Raw genomic sequence first — 25,899 nt, forward strand, 5'->3', positions numbered from 1 at the left:
TCTAACAATGCCAACCAGGCTGACTTTTTGCTGTTGGCTCGCTGCCGATATCCAGTTTCGTAGGACCATGCACATGTACTGTAGGGATTGACTGGGGCTCACCACCGAAGGGCCTTGATTTATGACACACACCTACGCGCACACAAAGTACATAGGTCACGGCGAGCGTTTACATCGGGAACTCGTGGCTTTTCGATCCCATTCAGTGGCCGACACCGATTGATGGTCGTCCCGTGTGTCGCCTCCTGGATCTGGTCTTCAACGGCTTCGCCAAGACCTCGGAGCGTTGTGCCTTGGCCGGGGTGCACGGTACATCTCACGGTGCCGCAACGAAGGTCCACCACTGTTCAATCGATCCTCGGTTTAACAGCCTGGTAGGGGTCTTACAGAGAAAACAATTGCGTTGCAAGCCTGCGACCTGGTTGTCCATATTTTACCGGGCCAGAGAACCTTGTGCTGCTATGGTGCACACCTCATGGTGCACACCTCGGTGTGTGCGGTGCTCGCTGCGTATTGCAATCGGCACGGCGCGGTGCGACAAAGGGTAGGAGATTGCTCAACCCTTTTCGCTGGGACTTTTTCCTGAATCCAGTCTCCTGGACACCGCTGCTGGTATAAGGGCAGCCTGCAGCCTGTTTCTGCCGTTCCGTCTCTCCATGTCTCACAACGTCACATCGCTGTCCTTGCAACGACGCAACAGCGTGGTGGTATCGCCGCGTGTGATGCGCCGCACAGTCAAACTGCCTCGGAACTTCAGACCAAGATGCAAGCGACGTGTGCATCTCATATCCGCGCGATCCGCGCTTTGATCTGAGACTAGCGTCCGAGTGGCGACCTGAGTGTCGCGCAGCTTTGTCTGGGGGCCTCCTGCATTGCCATGTAGGCGCTGCAATAGTGTTCGCCCTGGCTGGAAACTGCATGGCCATGTCGAGCGCTACCTGTGCAGCACATGGGCATATTCGTAGTGGCCAAGGCCCAGCACCTGTCAAGGCGAACAGAATATTAGATACCACTCAACGTCAAGTCCCTAGATGCACTGCATGGATCTCTGCAGCCTTTTTTTTTCTAGGGCGAAGTACACTTTCCCCCCTAACTCCTTATTCTGTATGCTGGCCCCTACTCTTTTGCGGCCACAGTAGGAATAGATCATTCCAAGTGGGTTGGGCGAGTGTTGACGTCAGCATTGCTGGTGAACCTTTCGTTGTGGCCAACAACACTTGAATCGTCCGCGTGCTATAAGCACAGAAAACAATCGCGGTATGCTCAGCCGTCTCAAAATGAGTGCCCTCTACAATACCCTTGGCTGCCCAGAATTCAAAAGGCTAAACACTTCAAAGCAAGGTGCCATCACCGAGCTCATGACACTGGGCCCTGCGGCCGAACATTCTCCCCAAAAAACAACACGGCCCTTGTCCCTCTGGCCTGTGGGCGTCACTAGCTATAGCAACAGTTCCGGGAACCGGTTCCGATTCATCGTGACAAGCATGGCGCCTAGGTGGCGTACGCCAGAATGCGATCGGCCTCGTAGCTCGTAGCTCGTAGCTCGTAGCTCGTAGTGAAAGCGAGGAGTATGGCGACGTTCCGTGCATCCGTGGCCGGCCGCCGAGCAGCTACAATTCCGCACGCAGCCATCGACGGCATGTACTCTGTCATGTTTGTCATTCATGGATATCAGTGAGCGGCTCCGGGTGTGGCCGTTACGTTCGACGCGTCGGCCCTACACAGGGGAGGCATGTGGATATCAGCTGAATGTCGACGGGTGAAGTGTGTGTGTGGCGCTTGGCCACTCTTGACCTGCTTTGGTCGGCCCTTGGGACCGCTGTGGTTAATTATGGTCAGGTGGTGATAGCCCTGGATACCACTTGGGCCCGCGTCGTTGCAAACGCAGTGGGCACCCCAACACCATCGACAAGTAGTGAGTACTTTCAATTAGTGGACGCCTTGTAGGGTCAACGAGGAATTCACGAGTTGACAATGTGAACTTCGGGCTGAAGGCCGTCGGCACCTGCCGACGAAAGTGACAAACGTATAAAGGTATGCTGCGTCCACCCGCACATCCAACAATCCGGTGTGTGTTGTGAAGGGAAGGCGAGTGACCGGCATTAGGTGCTGTGATTGGCAGGTTCGTAGCTGAGATTGCATAACATGAAGCTGCTGTCATGCCATGTCAAGAGCTGACGGAGCAACGTGTTCCCCTGTGCCAGTCACCACAGCTGGCAGTGAATGGTGGTTCACGGCACAGTCAGTGCATTCATGAAGGTCCCATGATCCGAACTGCCTCCATGGTCCATGAACAGTGTTTGCACAGAACATATCACACACTAACAGCGTCTGTGGACAGGCCACCACATTGAGTCAACTCCACGGTTCGCCACTCCAGCGTTTACCTCGAACGACGGAAGCAATTTGGACAGTTTCGACTCCCAAGGCTGATTTTCGGAACGCCCCAAGTCTCACCACCGGCCACCGGTCTAGTCCGTCACCGTGCGTCGCCTCTGGTCTGGGGACAGCATGATAGACAGACAGCTACTACCCAACTGTAGCGCGCTGTCGGCGACATGCACAGATGCGTAGGACGCGCTGCGCGACGCGCAGTGCCCCCGAACTCTGCATTGTCGCAACCCAGAGCCTCTCATGCCTTTCACTGTTGAGCCGCTTGCCCTCTGTCCCTCCCATTCCGTGTCCATCCAGCTCTCCCTCCTCAGAAGCCCGAAAACGTCAGTTGCGAGTCCGTAGACTGGTCTTGTTCCAATAATGCACACAGGTTCATCTCCAAGACCCCGTACCGAGGGTCCCAACCTGCCAACAGTACATGTCCGCTTAGGCCCAGGTGGAGGGGCGGTTGGCGGCGAACCAAGCCTTCGACTTGGTGCGGCGGTGGGGAAGGGGGAACTTGAGTCCGGGCTCGAGGAGCTGCTTGATGTAGGGCCTGCGGACGTCCTCCTTCTTCTCGATCTCGGCGACGCGGAGGATCTGGACGCTCCTGAAGCGGGCACGGTGACGGGCAGCCATGTCCTGGTACATGGCCTCAACGGCCTCGGCGCGCGAGAGGGCGCGGAACTCCTTGACCATGTTGTGGGTGCCCGAACGCGAGTCGTAACGGAGCCAGATGGCGAAGTTCTTCACCTTGAGGGGCTTCTTCTCGTGGATCTAAACACAAAGTCAGTTGCATGTCCCAAGGGTTGTTGGGTTGTCGGTGTACGCACGATGTTGAGGGCAACGATCTCACCCGAGGCCTTCTTGACCTTCTTGAGCTGGCGGAGGTAGTACCAGAAGCGCGACTTGGCGACAACGTCGTTGGGCGCGAAGATGCGCATGCGGTAGAGCTTCGGCTCGGGCTCCGCCTCGGTGGGGAGCTTGCGGCCCACAACGGAGTACTCGGTGAAACGGCCCATCCTGAATAAAGCGTTAGCAAGTGTGGTGTGGAGAGTCGTAAAAGTCGGGATGCAAAACGACAAGGCCCCAATTTCCAGCAATCGCACACAACTTTGGCGGCAAAAGGCAATAATTTCGGCGGCTTTGGCAGGGCGTCGAAGACGGGTTTCGAGGTGCAGACTCCGAGGCCTCCTCGGCGTGGGGGAGCGTTCGCGTACACACAAGATGCACGCAAACCTCGTAGACCCCGCCTCAACGAGAGCTCTACGGTCTCATCATGGCGCAGACATTGCCCCAGTTTATCTTTCCTCGCCCGCGCAATTCTCTCGAGACGCCGCCCGTTGCCCGTGCCGGTACCGATGTCGAGCCAGATGCCGTGCGCGCGCGTGTGTGTGATTGCTGTCGTGGAGTGCCGTTGGTCGTACTCACTCGTCTGAGTTTTTGAGGGATGAAGGAAAGGTGTTCAGTGACGATTCGACAAGCACCAGTAGCAGCAGCACCACAGCAGCCAGGCAGGCGGGTCCCAAGCTGCAGCCATCGAACCTGCGTTCGACTGGGACCCAAAACGCCGAAAATCCCGGGAGAAAATATGGAAAAGGGGAATTAAAATTTATCGCCGATAATCCCTCGAGGCTGGCTTTAGGACCCGGTCCCAATCGCCGTTATTCGTTCTCGCGGCCTTGCGTAATGATTGTGTGGCTTTGTTAAAAGGATAAAGTATGTGAGGGCTGATTAGGAAGCGGCCTATGATCTTATGAGTTGGCCGTTTTATTATTAAGTTGCGTGTTCTAATCCACTGGTCGTAGCATATCCGTGAGCGACGGATTGTCCTCGTAGCTTGGGCAACAACGTCCTTCTGCTCTCCAGCTGATTTGCCCCGCGGGGCACCTCCGCGACATCAATGGTAGGACAGACCAAAAGTTGCCTCGTATAACACAGTCTTGAAGCTCGCTGTGCGGGCCCGTTGGGCCTTCTGCGCAATTTCGCGGAGGTACACCGCGGGTGACGACCCAACTTGACCATTGATTTCAGTGCCACTAGGTCGGGGAGATGCTGCTGCCAGGAGGGCTATGGGCAAGACACGAGTGCAGTGTACAGTACGGCTCACCACATTCCATGCCTATCAATCACCAACATGGATTGAGGGCCGGTGCCGTGATACACCTGTCGATACGTCTCCGTTCTCGCCGTCGCAAATCGTAACATGCACATTCTGAGAAGGCCATACACGTGCCTCTCCCATCGTAATCCTGGTGTTCGATGCAGACGCATACACACACCATTGGCACAACATGGCGCACAGCACGGTTTCAGAGGTCGACGTGTGAAACAACTACCAACCTTGTCCACCCCCCACGGCGCATGCCTGTCCATGGATACGCTGGCTCAGCGATCCTGGGGCAAGCCATGCCAACGTGCTCAACCCCGGGGTCACCGCAACAAGGCTGTCACGTACAGCATGGCCCATACCGCGCTTGGTTCCGGCTGGACATTAATCGACGTGCTGGAGGTATTGGTAGGATGAAGCTTCTTGGCACAGGTTGTCTGGACTGGCAAGGAATAGACATTGAACATGTGCAGGTGGTCAGAGCTGTGGTACTGTGTTACTGCGGTGGTGTGGTGGCCGTCCACCACGGCCATGAGTCCGTTTGACGTCATTGGAGTCACAAACAAACAACCCCTCTCCTTACGGAGTAACTTCAATACTTACGTAATGCCCACACGTGACAGGAACGAGCGCGCGTCCAGAGCCAGGCTCTCTCTCGGCATGCCGCACGCTGAGGCCCGCACCTGCCACTGGCCCACACGCTCCGGGCGGGTGTGACTGCGGTGGCGAGACGAGAACGGCGGTGTGTGCGTGCAGCCTTCGATGTGACAAGTCAAACCCTTTCCTTGGTCAACAACAAACATTTCACTCCTTCTGTCTCGTACCAAGACAACAATTGTCCTTTCCTCACCCCCCATCACTCGGTCCCCTTAATCATTGTTCTCCTTATTCCCGCTCCGTCATATCCATCACACAGCCGCCATCAACATCACGACACACGACGCTACAATTCGGCACGCTCTACAACCCTTTCCCCACTCGGTCTCAACTCTGCACAGACTCTTGTGTTTGACCATCTTGCCATCATGGTAGGTCTCACCCTCCCCATCCAGAACAGCTACCAACCAGTCTCCTTGTCGCCACCTCTGCCCGCTCCAATGTCATCCAAACAGGCATCCGAGCTCCCCGAGAAGCTCACAGAGGCCCAATTCCAGCCCATCATTGACGAAATGATAGGCAGTGCTGGGTCTGTTCTCTCACAACACCTTCCTGGCCGTAAGTTTTCAGGAATCCTTCGACGTCACCCAATCTGACCAGCCCCCCCCCCCCCTCACAGTCCTCGACACGTATGAACGTACCCACAGCGACGTTATTCTGGATGCAGCAGACCACGAGACTCTGCGCAAGTTGTGCGAGCAGCACACTGATCTCGAGCTCGGACCACAGGAGTTGTTGCACTTCCTGACGTGAGTCTTTTGCAGCGAGGCGGGCGAGGCTGCGGCGCCGCCGTCATGAACACACCCCTGACGTCCCCACGCAGTACCATCCCAAAGCACACATCCCGTCCAGTCTCCCCATCAGTCGACCCACCGACGCCATCTATCAGCAGCACGCTGTCATCCCCCTCCGACTCACGACCCCGCCGGCGCCATTCCGACCGCATCAAGTCGCCTTCCGATTCGTCTTCGTCGTCTTCGTCGGAGGATGATGCAACCCGGCAGAGGAAAAGGGCGTCGAAGAAGGTACCAAACTCAGCGCCCGCAGGTGGCTCCACGCAAACATCCCGCCCCTTCCCTGCCGACACCTATGCCCTACCGGCCGCGCTCCCCTCAAGCGCCGATGGGCCGCGAGCACCAGCTGTTCCTCGGAGGATGAAGACTGTCTCCGAGTCGTCAGTTCGTGAGGACTCGCCCTTTTCGACGCGCATGCGAACCGCCATGGTCCCGCCCAGCGCCTATGGAAACATTGGTTTTTCCCGACCGCCACCTGCTGGTCACTGGCGTCGGTCCAGCCGCGACTTTAGCGGGCACAGCGCCGACGAGCCAATGACGAGCCCCGAGGACAGCACTGCCAAGTTGTTCAGCAGGAGCCTAAGCTCGTCGTCCATCTCGTTCTCGTCTCCTCCTCGTAACAGGACAGGACGCGATTCTCCCTCCTCGCCGTCCGTTGACAACACGTCATTTCACAATGCCAAGTCGCCACCCACGGACCTCGAAACGGACAATTCCTTGACGGACATTCGGACCGAGGAGCCCGAAGACTTCGATCTCGACAGCATTGGTGTCGCAGATGACTCGATGCTTCTTGTTCCAGCGGACACCGAACGCCTTGCCAAGCTAACAGTGAGTTTAACCTACGTTCTCCTGTGTGTGTGTGTGTTTGGATGGTGACTGACCCCTCTTCTAGACCGCGTCGTCCGCGTCCCTTCGCTCCTCTCATGACAAGCTCCGGGAACTTCAGAAGCAGAACACCGAGCTCCAGCGTAAGCTCCAGGAGTCTCGCAAGGGTATGGATGTCGCTGGGGCCGAGAACGATCGCATGGTCCTGGACCTGCAGCTCAAGCTCGACGAGACTGAGCAGGAGCTGGCCCTCCGCAAGAAAGATGACCATGATCGCCGGAGCAAGGAACGTTCCCAAGCCCTGGCGATGGCGGCTCTGGAAGCTGAGGTTGAAGGCCTTAAGCGTACCCTTGAGCACACCCGCTCGGCCCACGCCAACATCCAGAAGATGTACTCGTCCCAGTGTGAAGAATCCCAGCGCCTCCGTGACGTCATGCGCAACAAAGAGGACGAGATCCGCGAGCTTGAAGAGCTGGCCAACACGCACCAGATGGAGGAAGACAAGTACGCTCATGAGGTCCGGCAATTCGAGGCCGAAATTGAGCGGCTCCAACAGGACCTGCGAGGCGCTCAGAGGGCGGAGAACATCCTCGAGACGCAAAAGCAAGAGAACATGCAGCTCAAGGAGACCATCGACCGTATGCGCTTCGAGATGGAGGAGATGCGCACCCTCCCCAGCCTCTCGGTTGGCGGCACCCAGAGCTTGACGCCTTCCATCCCCCCGACCCTCACTCGCAACCTTGGCGCTGAGATCAGCCGCCGTATGGGTCCCGAGGACGACCACGAGCTTGGACCAGATGCCGGTGAGGCCCCGATGCGGGAGCGTGTGATTGAGACTGTTATCACTCGCACGACCGTGGTGAGTAACTTGCGTGGAACGGGACAAGGTGTACATGTGTTGACTTGCAGATCAACGGTGGCCACACGACCACGTCCGACTCGTCGACCATTGTCAACCGCGATGTGGAGTATGTGGATGCGTCCATTGGAACAGACCCACTTCCCGAGGCAGTCATTGAGGAGGCCGAGGCTGGTCCCTCCAATGACAGCAGCCGTGACGACATTCCTCCCCACTCACCCCCGGCGTACACTGCCAACCCCGAGCCGATCAACGAGAAGGAAGTCCTTGATCGCGCACACCCCCGCGAGCACTCTGGCCCGGCATACTTTGACGACGACGACTCTTACGACTTCCTCGCCCACAAGCTTGGCCTCAAGTGCAAGGTGTACGAGGAGGAGATTAGCATGCGACGCTCCGAGCGCCAGAAGCAGGTGGCCGCTGGGCTCGCTCCGCCCCCCAACCCGAACCAGATCCGCCGCAAGAGGTCTCAGACCTATTCTGGCGTCCCTACCGACGAACAGCGTGGCACACGCATTGGTGGATGGGCCGTGTGGACCTGCGCGGCATTCGCTAGTGAGTCCCTCTTGAAGTTGTGTTGCGAGTTGGCACTAACGCAATGCTACAGTCGGTATGGCGGTCGGCACAGGCATCATGAGCGGCGGACCAGCCGGCGTGAACCCGCGTGACGCCCAGCTGTTCACGCACATGAACACGATTGCTGTGGCCGCGGGTGTCGGAGAGGGCTTCTTCCCCAACGCGGTCGCTGGCGCACTTGACCAAGGAGCGCGTCTGTTCGTGCCGACGTAATGCGGACGGACCCGTTGTACCCCATCTCCCACACGATCATCCACGAGCCACACACACGATCTCTAGCTTTTATTTTCCTTTTTATCTTAACGAAACCCTTCATTTGTTTGTAATGCCATTAGTAACAACTCCATTACATCTATTTCTAATGACAAGTCACGTGCCTGTCCAAATGCTTCCGCGAGATCACTCATGAAGGGGCGCGACGCGCCTGTCAACAGTCGCGTCGCGAGTTTGGTGATTGGACCTTCCATATCCCATACATAACACACCATGTTCAGGCCAACAACACGACCTAGCGCGACCGCGTCGAGCTCCCTCGACGTCAAGTTGCACAAGCGCCAGACAGTCAGCTCGGCGTCGTCGAGCGGTCGCTACCCGTACCGCCTAAACTTGTGAGGAGCATCCTGTGTCTGCCGCGACCCACCACCCACTGACATCCTAGCTACGACCGCCCTCCATCTCTGGACATTACCCTCGACGAGTTTGAGACATGCGCGATCGACCGTCTCCGTATCCTTTCTCACCTCGAGGCCTTGTCCCACCGCAACCTCCCACCTGCCCAGTTATCCACCGCCATCGCCACCTACACCAAGCAGCACCTGCCCCTGAGCGCCAACACGGCCCGCACGGCCAACCTCGACGATGAAAGGCGTCGCGATGAGATTGGCCACTGGGTCCTCCGCCTTGCGTTTTCGCGCTCGCCAGAGCTGCGTGCCCGTTTCGTGCGCGCCGAGACCATGCTGTTCCGTCACCGGTTTGAGACGGACGATGCGTCGGAGCGTGCGGCGTTCTTGCGTCACCTCGCCCTGGACTGGGCTGTTGTCGGCGAAGACGAGCGCTCAGCGTACGAATCTCAGCTGCGCAAGTGCATGCCATGGGCTCGTCCAGAGCAGTTTGCTGCTGAGAGCTGGTTCAAGGTGTCGTGGACGGCGGTTCCGGACCTCGTGGCGAAGCGCCGCGTCTTTGTCAAGCAGGGCATGGCGTACGTCCCGCAGAGCATGCAGATCAGTCTGGTACTCCAGGCGTTCGACACACGCCTCACCCGCGCGCTCGAGGTTACCGCCAAGAACTTGCCCCGCCTGGATGAGGACGAGCGTCTCGGTCCCGTCATCGACCACCTCGCGGCGAGCTTCCTGGCTGGCGTTGGCGCCGGCGAATACGCTCCCACAGACTCCACTGCTGCCGTCACCGCCGAGATGGTCGACGATGTCGCGCGAAAGCACTTCCCTCCCTGCATGCTCAACCTCTATGAACGCCTCAAGCGCGATCACCACCTCAAACACTTTGGCCGTTTGCAGCTGGGACTGTTCTTGAAGGTGGGTGTTTAGCTGCAGTGACCTGCGCCCGTCAAGCTAACTCTCTCCAAGGGTATTGGACTTCCTCTCGAGGAGGCTGTTGTCTTCTGGCGGCGAATGTACGGCTCCACGATGACGGACGACAAGTTCAACAAGGAGTACAGGTACAACATTCGCCACTCGTACGGCCAAGAAGGTCGTAGGGCAAACTACCCCCCAAAGAGCTGCACCCAGATCCTTACCTCGAACCAGCCCGGCACACAGGACAGCCACGGCTGCCCGTTCCGCCACTTCTCGCCCGAAAACTTGCAGTCCTTCCTGCTGTCGACCTACCCGCAGCTCGAGCGTGGGTCTCCTGATATGCGTGATATCATGGACAGTGTCAAGAGCAGCCATTACCATGTGGCGTGTACGAGGGTGTTTGAGATTACCCACAACGTCAAGCGCGGCGAGGGACTGGGGAACAGCGAGAGTGTCAGCCACCCCAACAAGTGGACGGACAGGAGTCGCGAGCTTGAGAAGTGAGTACAGGTGGCCGGGCTGAAACACCGGTAGCTGACATCTCCCAGGGAGAAGCTTGCCATCCTCAATGGCGAGGATGTCAAGATGGAGTGATAGACGACGAGGACGACGAGCCAATGGTGACACCTGTAGAGCGTGTATCGGTCACGACCACGCTGGCAAGGAGCTCGGTTTTTGTGTAGTGTACTTGTTTTCTAGTGCAAGGTGTACATGCATCGTGTACTGTGAGGAGCTACAAGATAGCGCCAAATGCGTGCCTCCGCTTGCTTTCCTTTCCTTTCCTTTCCTCCTCGCCACTGCCTTCTTCCTTTGCACCCTTCCGCTCTAACGGATGAAGGGTGAAGTCTTCTGAAACTCTTGTACTGTACACATCGTTTATTTATTGGGTTCTTGTTCCTTACGCGTCATAGACGACGCGCGCTCCGCACCAGGCGAAACGGTAGTTGCCCTGGTACCAGTTACGGAACGACTCGCGACGCGCAATCTGCGGGACGGTCGCGTACGATCCACCCAGGACGACAAAGTGCTTTCCGTCGTAAAAGTCGGCGCTGTAGCCCGGGTACAGCTCGGACGGGATGAAGCCGTCAAAGGGCGCAAACTTGGTCGACGTCCACTCCCACACGCCGCCGTTGTGGCCGTGGACGACGATGCCGGCGTTGTCCGTGTGCGTCGGCATGGGCGGGACGGGGTGCCAGTGCTTGAAGGCAGTGTTGGAGGTGAGGCCGGCGGGGCGGGGACCGGCCGGGTGAACCCAGAGCGCACGGAGCTCGGGCTCGGTCGGGAGACGGCCGCCGCGGAAAGTGGCATATGCAACGAGTTCGTCACGCGAGGCCATGAGCGGCCACGAGCCGGCAACGGAGAAGGGGACGGGACCGTACAGGCTGCGCACGGCCCACTTGCCGTCCTTACCGAGGACCCAGGACGCAGGAGCAGCCGCGGCCGTGAGCCCATTGAGGGCATTGGTAGTCGCGAGGAAGGCATAGTATTCGGCGTTGGTGACGGGGAGCGCTTCGGCGTTGAAAGCCTCGACCTTGACAGCGTGGCGGCCGTGCTCGTTGTCCCAGCCAAACTCGTGGTCTGCGACAATGCCCTTGTCATCTGCCTCGAGGTCGTCGTGGCCGAGGAATACCGTCGTGACCGGGACCTTGAGGATGCCGGCGTTGCCCTGTGTGGCAGCACGCTTGGAGGCGTCCGCCCAGTGGCTCGCCAAGACGTCCCACTGAGGCATCTCGGTCGGGGCGACTGTCAGCGGCGACTGGATGAGCATGTAGAGCAGGGTCTCGGCATGCATGGCCTCGTGCTCGAACGCCATGAACAGACCACGGGCAGTGCGACGGCCAACGGGCTTGCCGGCGTCGATGTCGTCGTACATGCGGCGGACGCGGGCGCGCACGGCGTCGCGGAAGGTCAGGATCTGGGAGAGGATGGGCCAGTCCTCCTCGCACGAGGGAACCTCGGAGTGGGCGTGGATCTTGTTCGGGTCATCGACGTCCGGGTCAATACCACGCTCGAAAATGTCCTTGAAGTACACCGGCTCGGTGTGGGTGCCGTCCGTGATGCGCGAGAGGAAGATGTCGAGGAAAGTCGGGATGTGGCCGAGGTAAAACAGACAAATATGGCGCAGGTCGATGGGCTTCTGGTGAAGCATCTCAGTGGGGATCATCTCGAGGGTAATGTGGTCCCAGAGCTTCCACATGCCCTGCCACTCGTCCCACGTCGGTACAGCCGACGGCCAGCGAGTAGCGACAGTGGTGTCCTCGGGCGCACCCTTGCTGAAGCGAACATCGGGGCGCTCGAGGAGCCAAAGGCGGTACTCGGAGTTGGGCGCCTTCCACGAATCAATGACGGAGAGATCGGCCTCATCGAACATCTCGAGGGCCTCACCGACAGAGTACTGATGGGTTAGTACGCCAAAACGCGTGCGAAACCCACCTTGTAGCTCCACTCAATGTTAAGGAGCTCATCCTTCTCGAGCGTGACGTCAGTGCCACTGTTGGGCAGGTGGATCGTCTGCGCCCGTTTCGCACGGAAGTAGCTTTCGTGGCGGCCTGTTTCGAGTCAGTTACTGGTGGGATCTGTTGCAACTCACCAAGGACTTCGTTGTAGCGGCCAATAAACTCGACGCCATCATCGGGAGCGAGCCTAAGCTCAGTGCGAGCGACGTCCCAGCCGTGCTCTTCGAACGCGCGCGTGTGGCCTGCCGGGTCGTTGTAAGCCACCTCAACCTTGAGCTTGCCCTCGGGCCCAGGGGCTGGGCGACCATCGAGGCCAAGAAGAATGGTGTCACCCTGGCGGAGTGGGAGCGAGCGAAGGAACGGGGCGGCCTGGGCGCGCTCAAAGTTGCCGAGCGAGGAGCCAAGGAACATGAAATGAAGCGGGCGAGAGGGCATCGTGGTGTCCTCGCTGACAGCCTTGGATGGCACGATGGGTGTTACCTTGGGACTCCACTTGGATCCGCCCAGAGAGGTGCCAAGCTCCGGTACGTCGCCATCAACGACTTGGGTCTGGTCACCAGCAAGCTCGGCGAGTGTGAGGGCGGGTGTGGCAAGGTGAGTCGAGTCGGGCGAATCGGGGGTCTCGAGGGACAAGGAGTCGAGGCCACTGAGATGGGTACTCGTCGGCGTAGAGGGCATCGAGGACATGCCGTCCTCGAGATTCGAGAGGCCACCGTTACGGACCAGCTCGAGACCTGCTGTATAGTCTCCATGCAGACCAACACATGCGACGCGGCCAGCGAGGTTGTCACCATAAGTCTCGTCCATCTGGCCGAGAACACGGTCGAGCTCAGGCCTGCTGAGGTCCAACGCGTGGTAGGTGATCGGGGCGGTGCTGGAGTCGGATGCTTTGCCAGGGATTGTGTCTGCAAGTGCAGAAAGAAGATGAGCCGTCTTGCGGAGGGCACCAGCGCCTAGCTCGACAATGTCCCAGCCCGTCGTCTGCCTCCCCGAACCAAGGCCCTCCTCGCCGTTCACCCCCTCGTTCCACTTGCCCACATCGGCGTCGCCCCAGCGCGCTGGCTTCCAAGGCTTGACAGGGGGGTAGTATGGCGCGTCATGGTTCTTGGGCGAATCGTTAGTGCGGAGAGCTGCGGCGCCACTGGGGCCAGGGAACCCCATCGCACGGGCAATCTCGTGGCCATGTGTCTTGATCAGATTAAGCTCGTCCTCGAATAGGTAGTACTCGGGAGCGTTCGAGGTGATGCGGTCGTACAGCCTGGAGAGGGTAAGAAGTTGCGAGCAAGAGGAGGTGGATGATGTAACAGAACGTACCGAAGGCCAGCTTCATCGTAGAGCACCACAGTAGGGACCGAGCGTTTGTAAGCCCACTGGCTGTCCTCGGGCGTGTCACCGGGAACGGTTGGGGTGCTAGTGCCCAGGAGGCCGTGCTCAACCTGATCGCGCAACGACTCTGGTTCACCGTTGGTAGCGATAGGTGGTAGGGTGTAGATAATACTGGATGACATGGCTGGTAGAGAGGGAGAAACGGTACGTGAGGGAGGGGGTTGGAGGGAGTGTTGTGGGAGAGCCGACCGCTTGTGGTGGGTTTATGTATTGGACACCCCGAGTCGATACGGCGACGAAGGCCAGGGATATCGCGCCCAACACACGTCAACTCATGTCAACTCTAAGCGGCGCGGGCGGAACACAAGAGTGGCTCTGCGGTTGAGCTGCTGAGCTGCTGACACAGCAGCGCCTCACAACCCCCCGGGGGTCCGCGGACATGACGTAGGTGACACGCTTTGGCTCCCACGTTCGTGTTTTCGGGGGGTGCGCGCGCCTTCTCTCTACGATAGGAAGCGGTGATCGTATGTCTCGTATGACTTTGGGCGTGGGACAGGTGGCCGGGGTGAGCGCGCCCCGGGAGATGTGAAGATGAGGAGGGGCGTCATCAGAGTGGGACAAGGACAAGATGGTGTGGTTGGATATGCAACTTGGCAGGGACAATCGGCGGCGCGGGGGGCGGTTTGCACACCACCAAAAGTGATCACGCCATCACCCATTATCTTATCGACCCCACACCTCCCCGCATCCATGTTGCCTCCTGTTGGCGACCCCGTCTCGAGACCATCCTGTCTGGCTTCCTCAAGAGGCTGCAGTCAGAGAAAGAAAAGAAAAACAAGACGTCTGCAAAGAATCGGGATGGTTGTCAGCGGCGATCTGAATTGGGTGGCGATGGCCCACTCGAAGATCCGGCCGCAGCGATTATGCGGGAGTCTGTACCCCAGTAACGGCGTAACATTTTGTGTTGCAACGAGCGCTCCTCGGAATCGGAGACGCCCCTCTGTATGAGTTTCGAGGTCCTAAGATGCACCTCCCGATGCACATTGCGTACAACAGACTCTGTTTGCACTCGGCCACTTGACACGTCTTCATTAGGAACGTATTAGGATAGTCCTCAAATGCGAGATTGATTCCGCGTGTAATGTTGTTGGTTCCGTTTACGTAAGATGATGTGGGAGTGACTTTGTTGGGTTGCGAGTGATCGGACACAAGTAAGTACCATCGCCAGCTATCCAGCAACTCACATCTCCACCTTCCTTCCTGCAACTTGCTCCTGCATTCGCTCCACATGGGTGTCACACGCAACCTGTAACAGTATCCCACATCAATAGACGTACCCTACATCATGCGCTTCGGCATCCCCGATCCCGACGACGAGGACTATGTCGTCGACCTCGACCTGTCCTACTCCAGCGACGAGTCTGACCATGTTCCCGACTTCAACCGGTAAGGGAGCGCGCCCTATGAATGTACATGGCCTCTAACGTAGCAGTCGGCGATACTCCAAGCTCGGCGAGAGCATTCGCGACATGCTGGCCCTGTCCGACTCGTCTGGCGATGAAGAGAGTGAGGACGAAGTACTCGACCTTATCGGCGGCAGCTACCTTGTTGCTTCCAGCAAGTCCTGGCGCTCGCCCCAGAAGGGCAAGGGCAAGGCCCGCGCCGAACCTCCACGTTCTGAGAGGTCACGGTCTGCCTCGTTGAATACCTCAAACACCAAAGCGCTCAGCGGATCGACATCCAAGTCTCTCCATGCGTCGACTTCAAAGCGTGCCGGTCCTAGTTGGAGGCGTTGGGAACCATCTATGCGCGAGCTCCTGCGCGAGGAGCCCAACGAATACAACGACTGGGTCAAGGACACCGAGGCCGAGGCCTGGCGTGACGGTCACCGTGTAGCTGGCGAGCGCCGGGCACGACTGCGACAGATCGAGGACAATGTCCGCGCCGAGATCCAGGCCGCTCAGAAGGGAAAGCGGCAGACCGAGGTCGACGAGCTGCAACGATTTATGGCTGGCCTGAGCGTTCAGCAGAGGAAGGAGGAGGAGGACACGACAAAGCGCTTTGCCGAGCGCGAGGCCAAGCTCTGGGCCGTACGTACAGGACCGCAACAGTTTGAAACTCAACGCTGACCGTTTCAGGACGTTGACGCCGCGATCAAGGATGCGGAACGTCGAGTGGCCGAGGATCAGGCAGCCCGCGCGGCCGAGGCGCTGAAGTTGAAGCAGGAGGAGGAGGCGCGCATCGCAGCGGCTGAGAAGGAGGCACTCGCTCGCAAGGCTGAGGCGGAGCGTGCGGCCAAGGAGAAGGCCGACAAGGAGGCCTCCGACAAGGCTGAGCGTGAAAAGTCCGAAGCTGCTGCCAAGGCGCAGGAGGAGGCAGCTAAGGCTGAGGAGGACAAGCGCCTTGCGGCCCAGGCCGAGGGCTCACGCAACATCACCGAGTGGGAGAACTGGGTCAAAGTGCAGAAGCGCATGAAGGTTGAGGTCATCGAGCCGGTCAAGGCCAACCGCGACGTCCGCAGCGGCCTGCGTATGAGCATGCGTCTCATCACCCGTGGCCTCGGCCAGGTTGTCAACACCAAGCAAGACATTCTCCGCGTCGTAAGTCAACTACGAATCGACATTCACTAACTCGCAGACCAACGAGATTGAGAAGATTCTCGTTTCCCAGCTTCCATCTCCTCCGTCTGCATCCCAGCCCGTCACCTTCGAGGGCCAGATCCCGCCGGCATACGGCTACATTGTCTCGCACCTCTCCAAGGCCCTCATCAGGCAGGCCGAGAGCGAGGTCAGTGCCAAGCCCGACGCTGCCTTCCCCCTCGCCCGCATCGTTCTCGGCCTCATCCTCCGTGGTCACACCGCCGTTGCGACCATCTTCTTTGCACGTCTCGTCAAGAAGTGCCCATGGGTCGTACCACACTACCCTGCTCGCACCACAGTGAGTTGCCAGATTGTGTTCGCTAACTAACGTCCAGAATCAATCACGCGAGGAGTACGAAAAGTCGACGGGTCGTGGATCCGACGAGTCGATCGCAGACTACATCGCCCGTATGGCCGGCATCTCCACCCTGTACTTTGCAGTGGTGCAGACCTCGCTGTCGTCCATTGTCCAGACGCTGCCCGCCAAACCTACGCCACAACAACTCGCTACCCTCGTGCCAGCTCCCTTCCGCCTGCCAGCCGCATGGACGTGGTTGGCCGCCATGCAGCGTGCACCCCTTCCAGGCCTGCCACCCAGCGCCCACCTTTATGCCGTTGCGATCGACACGGTCGGCCACGCGCTCCTCGCCGTCGTCCACCCCAAGCAGCTGGACAAGCTCCTCATGTCCATCAAGTCGGGTCTCGAGGGCGGCAATATTCCAGGCGACAGCCCGGCGGCCAAGGTGCGCCTCGAACTGCTCCTTGACGGTTGGCAGAAGAAGCACACTCTCAGCCCTCCCAAACACCGCGACTGGGAATAGATGCGACTCCGCACCGCAGACATGCAGCACAGCCTATGTAACCGTGTATCCGTGCAATACGAGCGTGGCGCCAGGCGTTTGAGGTAGAGCCTTCATGGTGATAGAGACCACCCAGCCGTCGCTGGCTGATGGTCGGTCAGAGAGTGGCAGGGTGCATGTGGAAGATGTATCATGTAAATCGATCCAACGCATCTGATGGGGGTTTCTGGGACCGTCTCGTCCTGACATACCTGTACTGCAAAGGTCCGTTGTTGCAGACTTGGACAGGTTTGGCACGTGAAAACGCGTCGTCGCGTTTTCTGTTGTTTCAGTTTGGGCGGACCGGCACAAAACCCTTTCCTCGATCACAAAAAGGGAAGTTGTCAAAATGAGTGAGGCAGGAGTTTGGGATGCTTGCGGAGATGTGCTGGACCCCCACAGTGCCAGGCGGTGGGCATGGTAACACGTCGAATACGAACGCAGAACGCAGCCCGATACCTGCGCTAAGTGTCTCGTTGTCGTCAGGAGGAGATGACCACTGGCGGCCCGTTCACCCCCACCGGGCCGAGGAATCATGTGGCTGGGTATACTGCGTCTACTGCGTTCCGTTTTGGAGTGACAGTTCCTGTGCACTGGCACACCCCATACTCTCCACCCTTTCACATCCAGCCTTCACTACTGTGGTCAACTGCGCGCACCCGCATGGGTGGTCGGGTGGGAGGGCATGGCTGAATGGTGTCCGCCGCAGCGCGCAGCGCTCTCGTTGCGGTGGCTTCGGCCAGATATAGCTTCAGAGTCGATAAGCACATTCCGTGTTGCTTGAAGCTCGCAGACCTCAGATCTCTGATCGCATCCTACAGAAAGACTAGATACATGTACGAGGGTCACTAACATAAACGGGGGCAACTACACGTTCGGCGTCCATGCATAATGTCAGCGTCAACGGGGGGCATATTGATTTTAGCCCAAAAGTGGCCAGTGGCAGCTGGTGGCAGGACGTCTGCAGCCCGTGTATAGCGGACATGCCCCCACACCGCGTCTACCTCGCGCGCAGAATTAGTCATCTTCTGTACTGAACCTCTTCCGCTGGAACCACCACTGAATGCGTTCTCGAGCCGGGACAGTACACGCGTCGAGAACGCATTCAGTGGCGGTTCCAGCGGAAAAGTCGAACAATGACCGGCAAACTATATTTGTGGGGAAACAGATGCTACATCCGCGTACATTATTGCTAAGGTCTTCTCTCTCTCTGAGGTCATATGCATATGACACTCCAAAGAGCGTCCGTCTTCCCTGTATAGCCTGGGACACCGTGGTGGCCTGTACATGCTCCAAGGAGTGCACAGCCGAAAGCTGTCCGTCGGTGTCCCCGTCGACGAGCCTTCGGTACTCCCGTGAGCACAGCCCGTTTAATGACCAGGTGTCCCCTCACGACTGTATCTTCACTACTGGTATAAGAATGCAGCCCTGTGATACCTATGATACCGTGATACGAGGGCTGTGGTGCTGTCCCTTTGGCGTCGTTGGTCGCTGGTTGCATGTTGCTGAATTTAATAGTAACATTCACCTGTGAATGATACGTGGCATACTTGGAGCCGGGTGTCGTCCTCCGCTGACCCCGATTCCCAGCAGCGTACACTGATCACTGATGCCATAGGTTTCAACCGAGCCGTGTACACGCCTGTGAAATTGAGCTGGAATGACTGTTCCTGTGCCAGAGGAAGAGTCACAAGAGAGATATTACCAGTTGCTGTTCCCGTGGCACCGCTGCTGCTGTCGCTCTGCCAACTTACCGCGTGACACGTCCCGTATGACATGCCATTGAATGCTGGAGGGTGTGAAGCGTCAAGAATATGGCCTGGGAAAAATAAGACACGGCTCCTATCAAACGCCTTGCTTTGTCTTGTCGTCCTGGTCAACTCTGCGCATCGCCAATGCTGTGAGCAGATGGTATTGGCAGTGTCGTGATACCCCCCTTTCCCGCCGGCCTCTGCATTGCCATCACTGCAACCGCGTCCTCACTCCCGCCTCGTACAGCATTGGGAACTGCAATGATAACCATGGCACGAGTACTGTACCTTGGAAGGTACGCATGTCCCACACACCAAGTAATTTGGACCTGCACGACAACGGCACCGCGATATCGAGATACGAAAGGCCCGCCGAGAGATCCGTTAGCTGTGCCATCAATGTGCCGAGATTGAAGTCCAAGGCATGCCCCAGATTCCAGCGCGGGCAACGTCAACTGAGCCGATGCCGAGAAGGTGCGAGTACCAACTTGTGAACGTACACGCAACAGTCTGGGCGGGGCCCATTTCACCCAGTGTCGCCGGCACCGTGACTGGTGCCAGTCCTCGTCGTGCCAGCGGTAGCCCGAAGCCTGCAACCCGCACGGAATTGATCGACTGAACTTGGGTAAGGCGACAAATATGGATCTAAGATTGGCGAAGAATGACCTTCGACCCATGTGAACGCGCGCGCATAGCTAGGCCAGAGCTGTGGAGTGGGGAATGTTCATCACGAGTCACTGTGAACCGAGAAGCGATACGAGAGCAGTGTAACGTTGGGTGGGAATGTGTGAACGGAGGCACTGAGCTACATTGTTCACGGAGCAACTGGCCAGCTGAGAGCAGGGTTCCGAGCAACTTTACAGTGCTAGTCACTAGGCTACAGGCGCTTAAGAATGGGGACCGTCACTCGAACCTTGGTTACGCGGTGGGGACACGAGAAAAGCAGGCTGCGGTGCATGGCAATCATTGTTAGGATGGCTTAAATCGCAACTTGTCTAGCACACATGTACCGCTCCACGACCTTGTTGGTGTAGTTATTTCAAGCACCACAATGGCTGTGACCAAGAACTCTCACGCCTTGTCGCAGCCGTCCTGAAGGTCGCCGCCACTCATGACTCACGCGGTGTTCACCGGCCCTGTAAAGTTGAGCGCATGGGTGGAAGGAGCGAATTCCGATAGCAGTCCCTGGCGAAGGGATATCGCTCAAGGCTTGTGTTGCCATACGAGGCAACCCGGTTCTCGGACTCTTGACACTCTGCGGCGGAGCAGGTGGACCACCAGCCAGCCAGCCAGCAAGCAGCAGATATAGGACGCGTTGCATCGAGGCACCACACTGCCGTCATTTTTTGCCCCTGGCAACCCCCGCAATCCGAACTGCACCTCCTTCAGTCTTTTTATCCTGGAGGGCAATGGATGCGTTTTCCTGATCTCCTGGCTCCTGAGGCCGTGCATGGGTGCCAAACGCCGCATGTGGTCCCCACGCCGTGCGTGGGCCCACCAGCGAAGCTTCATCTCTGAGCCGCCAGGAAGCACTTCACCCAGTTTAACGGCGAGCCAGGAGGCCAGGAGGTTTCCCAGTTGTGTGGCAGCGCTTCAGTCCTGGTGCCGCTGTTCTGGCACCAGCATCCGGGCCGTGTACGAGTAGACTCTCTCAAGTGTGATCCCCCCAAATGATGCAAGAGAGCAACACATGGCTTTGCGGGCCGAGCCTGCGAGCGTTGTCGTCGTGACGAGACCGTTACAGTGCTGCAAGCGAAGGTAGGGGAACAAAGCGAGTCGTCGTCGTGATACAAACGAGTGCATTCTTCAACCCACCCTTCTTGAATGGCCAGATCCGCACCCTATGCATGCATTAGTAGTGTAGCGTCGGACAGGCCGAGAGAGGTACCAAGGGGAACGTTACTTTGTACAGTATGTGTTCCAAGGCTGACGAGATTGCGAACTACCGATGACTGAAGCGAGCTGCCAGCTGCCACAGGTTGTCCGTACGTTCTGACAAAGGGTCAAGATGACGCTGCCCAGTGAGGGTGAATGTCTCCGAAGCCTTCTGGTGGCCTGCGCTACGGGGGAGCTGTGGGACGGTGAGAGGAACCCTTGGTCGAACGTTTGTTGATGTTGTGGCATCGTGGTCTTGTCCTGTCACTATATTCTGGGGTATTGTTGATGCCCGTCGTGTCGCCGCGTTCAGTCGCGTAGGCCGTGTCTTGGTGGGAGCCAAGGGCTCTCCGCCAAGGTTGCGTGTCTAGGGGCCAGTCATGCCAGTCAGTCCCAGTTCAGGCAGGAGTGGACGGACGCTGCTTGCAGGGAAGAAGGAAAAAAAAGTTTACGGCCTGACGCCACTGAATGTAAGCCTCCATTTAACCATTTGCTTTTTGCGCGACCGGCGCGATGGGCTTGGCACGCGTTGTTGACAGCCCCCACAAAGTACCTTTGTCGCGCGTGAGCGCGCCGTCTCAGCTCTCAGGCGTCTCTGCACGCAATCAAGGGGCCAACGAGCGAGCGGCCATCAAAATCCTGCTTGGGTGCTCATCAATGCATGAACGGTAGATAGCAAAGACAAGAATTATAACCTTGTATCTACCTCTACCTGTTCTCCATCTTCCCCACATCCTCATCCTCTTTCGTCTTCTGCGGTTCGGAACGACACTCTTCGATCATCTGGCTCGACCTTATCCACACTCCTTCAACCATTACTCTGCGCGCGCACCGTGTCATAGGCACACAGATCCAAGGATAGATCCAAGGATTCGGAACGCACGGTACAGAGACGAGATCTGACCCGCGACGCTGGCCGCTGGACGTGTCTCCGCTGCCTCTCTGCCTGTGCACTGCTGGTGCCACACATTGCACTTGCCAGCACTACCTCTACCTCTCTCTGTGCCACAGCTTGACGTCCCCAGTGGACGCGCGGGCTGATACAGCTTCCCCTCTCCCCCCACCCCCTTTTGCCCCTGTCTAGCTTGCGGCGGCCGTCGAGAGCTTGGGCGCAGAGGACGTGCGACAGGTCTCTCTGGGACCCAGCGTTACCTTGCAACTTGGGCCATTACAGAGTCTCTCTCTCTGTCCCGATTGGGCGGGCCAGTCGGTGAAACCAGGCGACACCAAGCTACTAGACGAGGCTGGCCAGGAAGCCGGCCCGCTGGACGGACGTGTGATTGAGCGGCTCTGCTGCTTCGCGTTTCATCGCCGGTGCGGGACAGGTCTGTTTGCGGGGCCACCTTGACGACGCGTGCCAACGTCGTCGTTGCCGTCGTCGTTGCTGCAGGCACATGACTACCCACGCTGCAAGTAGTGCAGCCGGACGGCGGGAGAGAAACAAGGGCGACATGCTGTCCAGAAGGGCATCTGCACCTGTTGCTGCTGCTACTGCTGGCGGCGGCAGCAGCAGTGGACCGACGTTGCACGCGACATGTGGTCGTGCCCTCCGACTGCCCCTGCCCCCACCTCAGGCATCCTGTCGACCTCGTTCTCCTGGCGCAACCCCTCGCGCCGCCGCCGCCTCCGCCGCTGTTGCTGCCGCCCAGCAATACCAAGGCATCTTCCAACGCAGCCAAGGCAAAGGCGCAGCAGAGACTGAGCCAAAGCTCAAGGGAGATGACGGCCAGGTCCAGGAGCAAAGACGCGAGAACCCGGACGAGGACAAGGACGACGGCCACGAACAACCAGTTGCCCAGCAGTTGCCTGTTCAGGACAAGAAGCGGACGCTCAAGCTCAAGGCCAACCATCGTCGCCAGTCATCCATCTCTTCTCCGTTAACATCGACACCATTCACCCCACCATCACGCCTTTCTTTGCCGGCAGCGCCGAAAACACTTTCTTTACCGTTTCCCACTTCTTCGTCCCAATCCGCACCGTGTACACCAGTTTCAACGCCAAAGACGGCCAGTCCCGAGACCCTCGCTCGGTCTATTTCCGTTTCCCTGCCCCGTCGTCCTCCGACAGCGAGCACCCCACCACGCATAGCGAGGGCCAGAAGCACCCAGAGTGCTTACCGCGGTCCCCGTCGCAGTCCGCTCCGCCAGACTTTTTCTGTAAGTTGGGCGCAAATGTGTGGAAAAGAAGGACCCCTCCCCAAAACAGGCGTGTGCCGCGGAGAGTTGTTGTTGACACTGTTGCAGGCCGGCTCTGAACCCTCCGACCCCATCGAAACACCAGCCGCCATGCCCAGCGCAGTGCATGGACGCAGCCTCTCTGTGTCTGAACTGGCATCCCCGCGCTTCCCACCGTTGGCAGCGCCTGCCCCCGCGCCCTCCAACGCCGTGGGATCGCCCTTGGTTTCCAGCTCGTCTACACAGAGCGTATTTGGCGAGTCGTCTGGGTCAAGCTCAGACAACAATACTCTCCGACCAATCCTCCGCCACCAGAAGAGCGCCGTACGCATATCCTCCCCGCTCCGGCAGCAGGTTGGGTACGAGGAAGAGCCAAAGACGCCCGTGGCTCGCCGTGGCCCCACTCCGCGCGTGGACTCGCCAGGCTTACCAGTTGCAGACACGGACGAGTGTGAGCTCCTTGCGCCACTAGAAGTTTCGGACGACGACGACACCACTAGGTCACTCCGCGGTCGAGCAGGTACCCGTGTGGCATGGGCACAGACTATCCACCACCCACCCCTTCCCCGGTCGCCGGCAAACGCTCGCGACTGCGAAGAGTTCGGCCAGCCCCGGGCTTCGCACGAGCGTAACCTGAGCGGCGGAGAGCGCCGTAGCATGTTCGACCGCCGCCAATCCATGATGAACGCTCCTGCGGCTGGAAAGTCGATGCGTCGCCAGCCGAGCATCAACTCTGTCCCAGGAAACAGGCCGTTCTCTGCTCCTGCTCCGGGTCTGTGGGGAGACGTCGCCGCCACCCCCGGCACTGCCACACCCTCGCTGCGATCGTCAATCTTCTCCTCCAGCGGTTCGACCTCTGGCGGCAGTGCTCGCGAAAGTATCCACGAAGTGCACCCTTCGACTGCGCTGCCAGGAGTGTGCGCGGTCGAGTTTGCGGACAAGCGCGCGCCCACTTTCTCGCGGTCCGGTCTGCGGCGCGCTGGCGTTGTCATGCCCGTCTCGGCCCGCCCAGCGAGCGTCGCCGTGACCGAGCAGCACTCAGCTCTGCGCTCCACAGGGCCATCACGACCTGAGAGCAAGCTCCTGGAGAGGAGCGAGAGCAAGAGCACCTTTAGCAGCATGAGCAGCATGATTGCTCGCAAACTCAGCAAACGATCGCGCTCGGTGCCGCTGCTTAGCAAGATCACCGAAGGCAAACACTCCCAGTCGCCTGCACGGGGAAGCACAATGCCAAACCCGGCGTGGCCAACAGCTCCTCCAGGTGCCACACCAGCTCCAATGACGAATATGAACAGCCTGGGCGCTCGGCCACCACCACCATCGTACTTGCAGTCTCAGTCGCTGCCGCCAGGTGCGATTCCAGTTCAGGCGACTATGCGTCCAGGCTTTTCTGGTCCTCCAGGCGCACCTGTCGGCCCCCCAGTTAGTTACACCCCGGTCTATGTGCTGCCTGGAGGTGCTGGGTTCGCGATCCCTCAAGGAGCACCCATCCCGCCTGGATTTGTCAGTGCCGTTCCTCCCAATGGTGTTCAGCCCAGAAGCTCCCCCGGTATGCAGCCTGTTGGCTACGGACCGGGCCCCGGATACCAACACACTCGTTCCAGCTCGTTGGGCCACCAGCCCATGGGGGTTGTCTACAGCAACCCCAGCACGCCTCCCATCCTCTCGCCACCTGGCACACCCCGGCGTGCCCACCCGTCGTCGCCTCAACAGGCCACCCGCCAGGCGTTGAGGCACTACCGGTCCAACCCCGGCATGCGCCCGGTCCCACTCGAGCCTCTCCCCGAGCTGGTCGTGCCGCACCCAAGTTCTCCGTCGCCGCCTCTGGAGGAATTCCAGGAGTTTGAGTATCAGCCTCCTCAGCGCCACTTTGCCCCTGTGGGGGGTTATGAGGGTGGCGGTCTCATCGCGTCCCCAGAACAGCTGTCGCCTATCGATCCACCCAGCCCCACACCGTCGTCGTTCCAGCTGGGTCGCAGTCAGGTCGCCGAGCTCACCGACCTCATGAAACGTCAGCAAGACGTCGACGTTACCGTTCCTTGCGCACCGGGGCTCCAGCCTCCTGCGATCGAGGCTCCGCGTCTTGCCAACCTAGACTTTGGTGCTTCGGCTGCTGCGCTCCTTGCCGAGTTTACGCTCCCAGACCTTCCTACGCCTACAGACAGCGTGGAGACGTATCCCGAGCCGCCGCCTACTCCCAAGGCCCTCGAGCAACCTCATAACCCTGCTGCTGGCTCGTCGACCATCTCATCGTCCTCGGTGGCATCGCGCTCGTCCCTCGCCGACTTTGGATGGTCTCCACCTCGCGCTCACCGCTCGCCAACTCGCCAGGGTCGCTCGGCGTCGGCGTGCTCGACCGAGGTGCTCGCCGCGCCGTCGGCTCAGAAGCTCAGTTACAGTGCTCCTCCGACTCCACTGCTGAGCACCACGCCACTCTTTGCCCCACAGCCCCGTGTCGAGTCCGAGCACGTTTCGCCGCGTACGTCCCCCGAGAAGGAGGACACCTCCATGCGCGAGGAAACGGACGCTGTGCCGGGAGGTCGCCCTTCGACGCTTGTGGCCTCCAACCTCTCGGCCCTCCTGGAACGCCAGCAGTCGGCCATTGCCCCGCCTCCGCGCGGCCAGTCGCTGATGGCTTCGTCCCTCGGCGCGACCTCTTCGCGTCCCGGTCCGGCGTTCACGGTCACCACAGCGACCCCCGTCTCATCGTCTCCCGGACACAACATGCGTTCACCCTCGACCATGTCCCTCGAGTCGGACACGAGCGTGCAGTCGACGACCTCGAGCCAGCGGTCCATCTCGTCGCTGACTAGCGCCTCGAGCGCTGCCAGCGTTGACATGCCGGACCCAATCGCCGAGGACGAGGACGACGACAACGACGACGCCTGTGCTGCTGCTGCTGTCGACAAGCTCTGCGCTGTCAGCAGCATCGAGTCGGGGGGCGCCGCTCCCATGACTGTCGCTCCCGTCCGCGACGGCGGCGAGACCAACTCGAACGTCATCATCAAGCGTGGGACCGTCACTCGCGTCAAGAGCGCTGTTGCCATGCGCATGCGCGTGTCGTCGTCGCCTTGAGCTCGGGGCCACCGTCGAACTGAGGCCTCACCCCC

The 25,899-nt window shown here is 59.2% G+C and overlaps 6 protein-coding genes across 6 annotated transcripts; 4 read left to right on the plus strand and 2 right to left on the minus strand.

The window, feature by feature from the left end:
* Positions 1 to 2,820: 2,820 nt before the first annotated feature.
* On the minus strand, positions 2,821 to 3,395 carry RPL20 (60S ribosomal protein L20; the record flags this gene model as incomplete). Its single annotated transcript, XM_028618432.1, has 2 exons — positions 2,821 to 3,150; positions 3,207 to 3,395. 2 exons carry the CDS (start codon positions 3,393 to 3,395, stop codon positions 2,821 to 2,823), a joined length of 519 nt encoding a protein of 172 aa, XP_028473388.1.
* Positions 3,396 to 5,508: 2,113 nt separating this feature from the next.
* Positions 5,509 to 8,410, plus strand: EHS24_002706 (uncharacterized protein; the record flags this gene model as incomplete). Its single annotated transcript, XM_028618433.1, has 6 exons — positions 5,509 to 5,698; positions 5,760 to 5,889; positions 5,964 to 6,765; positions 6,830 to 7,621; positions 7,672 to 8,176; positions 8,229 to 8,410. 6 exons carry the CDS (start codon positions 5,509 to 5,511, stop codon positions 8,408 to 8,410), a joined length of 2,601 nt encoding a protein of 866 aa, XP_028473389.1.
* A 273-nt stretch (positions 8,411 to 8,683) lies between these two features.
* On the plus strand, positions 8,684 to 10,323 carry EHS24_002707 (uncharacterized protein; the record flags this gene model as incomplete). Its single annotated transcript, XM_028618434.1, has 4 exons — positions 8,684 to 8,805; positions 8,856 to 9,729; positions 9,781 to 10,229; positions 10,278 to 10,323. The coding sequence occupies 4 exons, from the start codon at positions 8,684 to 8,686 to the stop codon at positions 10,321 to 10,323; spliced, it is 1,491 nt and encodes a 496-aa protein (XP_028473390.1).
* Positions 10,324 to 10,462: 139 nt separating this feature from the next.
* EHS24_002708 (uncharacterized protein) lies at positions 10,463 to 13,693 on the minus strand (the record flags this gene model as incomplete). The annotated part of the gene is made up of 5 exons (XM_028618435.1): positions 10,463 to 10,592; positions 10,659 to 12,124; positions 12,163 to 12,278; positions 12,320 to 13,443; positions 13,500 to 13,693. The coding sequence occupies 5 exons, from the start codon at positions 13,691 to 13,693 to the stop codon at positions 10,463 to 10,465; spliced, it is 3,030 nt and encodes a 1,009-aa protein (XP_028473391.1).
* Positions 13,694 to 14,856: 1,163 nt separating this feature from the next.
* EHS24_002709 (uncharacterized protein) lies at positions 14,857 to 16,971 on the plus strand (the record flags this gene model as incomplete). Its single annotated transcript, XM_028618436.1, has 5 exons — positions 14,857 to 14,957; positions 15,004 to 15,601; positions 15,650 to 16,111; positions 16,149 to 16,448; positions 16,486 to 16,971. The coding sequence occupies 5 exons, from the start codon at positions 14,857 to 14,859 to the stop codon at positions 16,969 to 16,971; spliced, it is 1,947 nt and encodes a 648-aa protein (XP_028473392.1).
* Positions 16,972 to 22,066: 5,095 nt separating this feature from the next.
* EHS24_002710 (uncharacterized protein) lies at positions 22,067 to 25,864 on the plus strand (the record flags this gene model as incomplete). Its single annotated transcript, XM_028618437.1, has 3 exons — positions 22,067 to 22,491; positions 22,542 to 22,771; positions 22,821 to 25,864. 3 exons carry the CDS (start codon positions 22,067 to 22,069, stop codon positions 25,862 to 25,864), a joined length of 3,699 nt encoding a protein of 1,232 aa, XP_028473393.1.
* Between the last annotated feature and the right edge of the window lie 35 nt (positions 25,865 to 25,899).

Source organism: Apiotrichum porosum, assembly GCF_003942205.1.
Source record: "Apiotrichum porosum strain DSM 27194 chromosome Unknown scaffold_13, whole genome shotgun sequence".
In the NCBI taxonomy this organism is placed as follows: domain Eukaryota; kingdom Fungi; phylum Basidiomycota; class Tremellomycetes; order Trichosporonales; family Trichosporonaceae; genus Apiotrichum; species Apiotrichum porosum.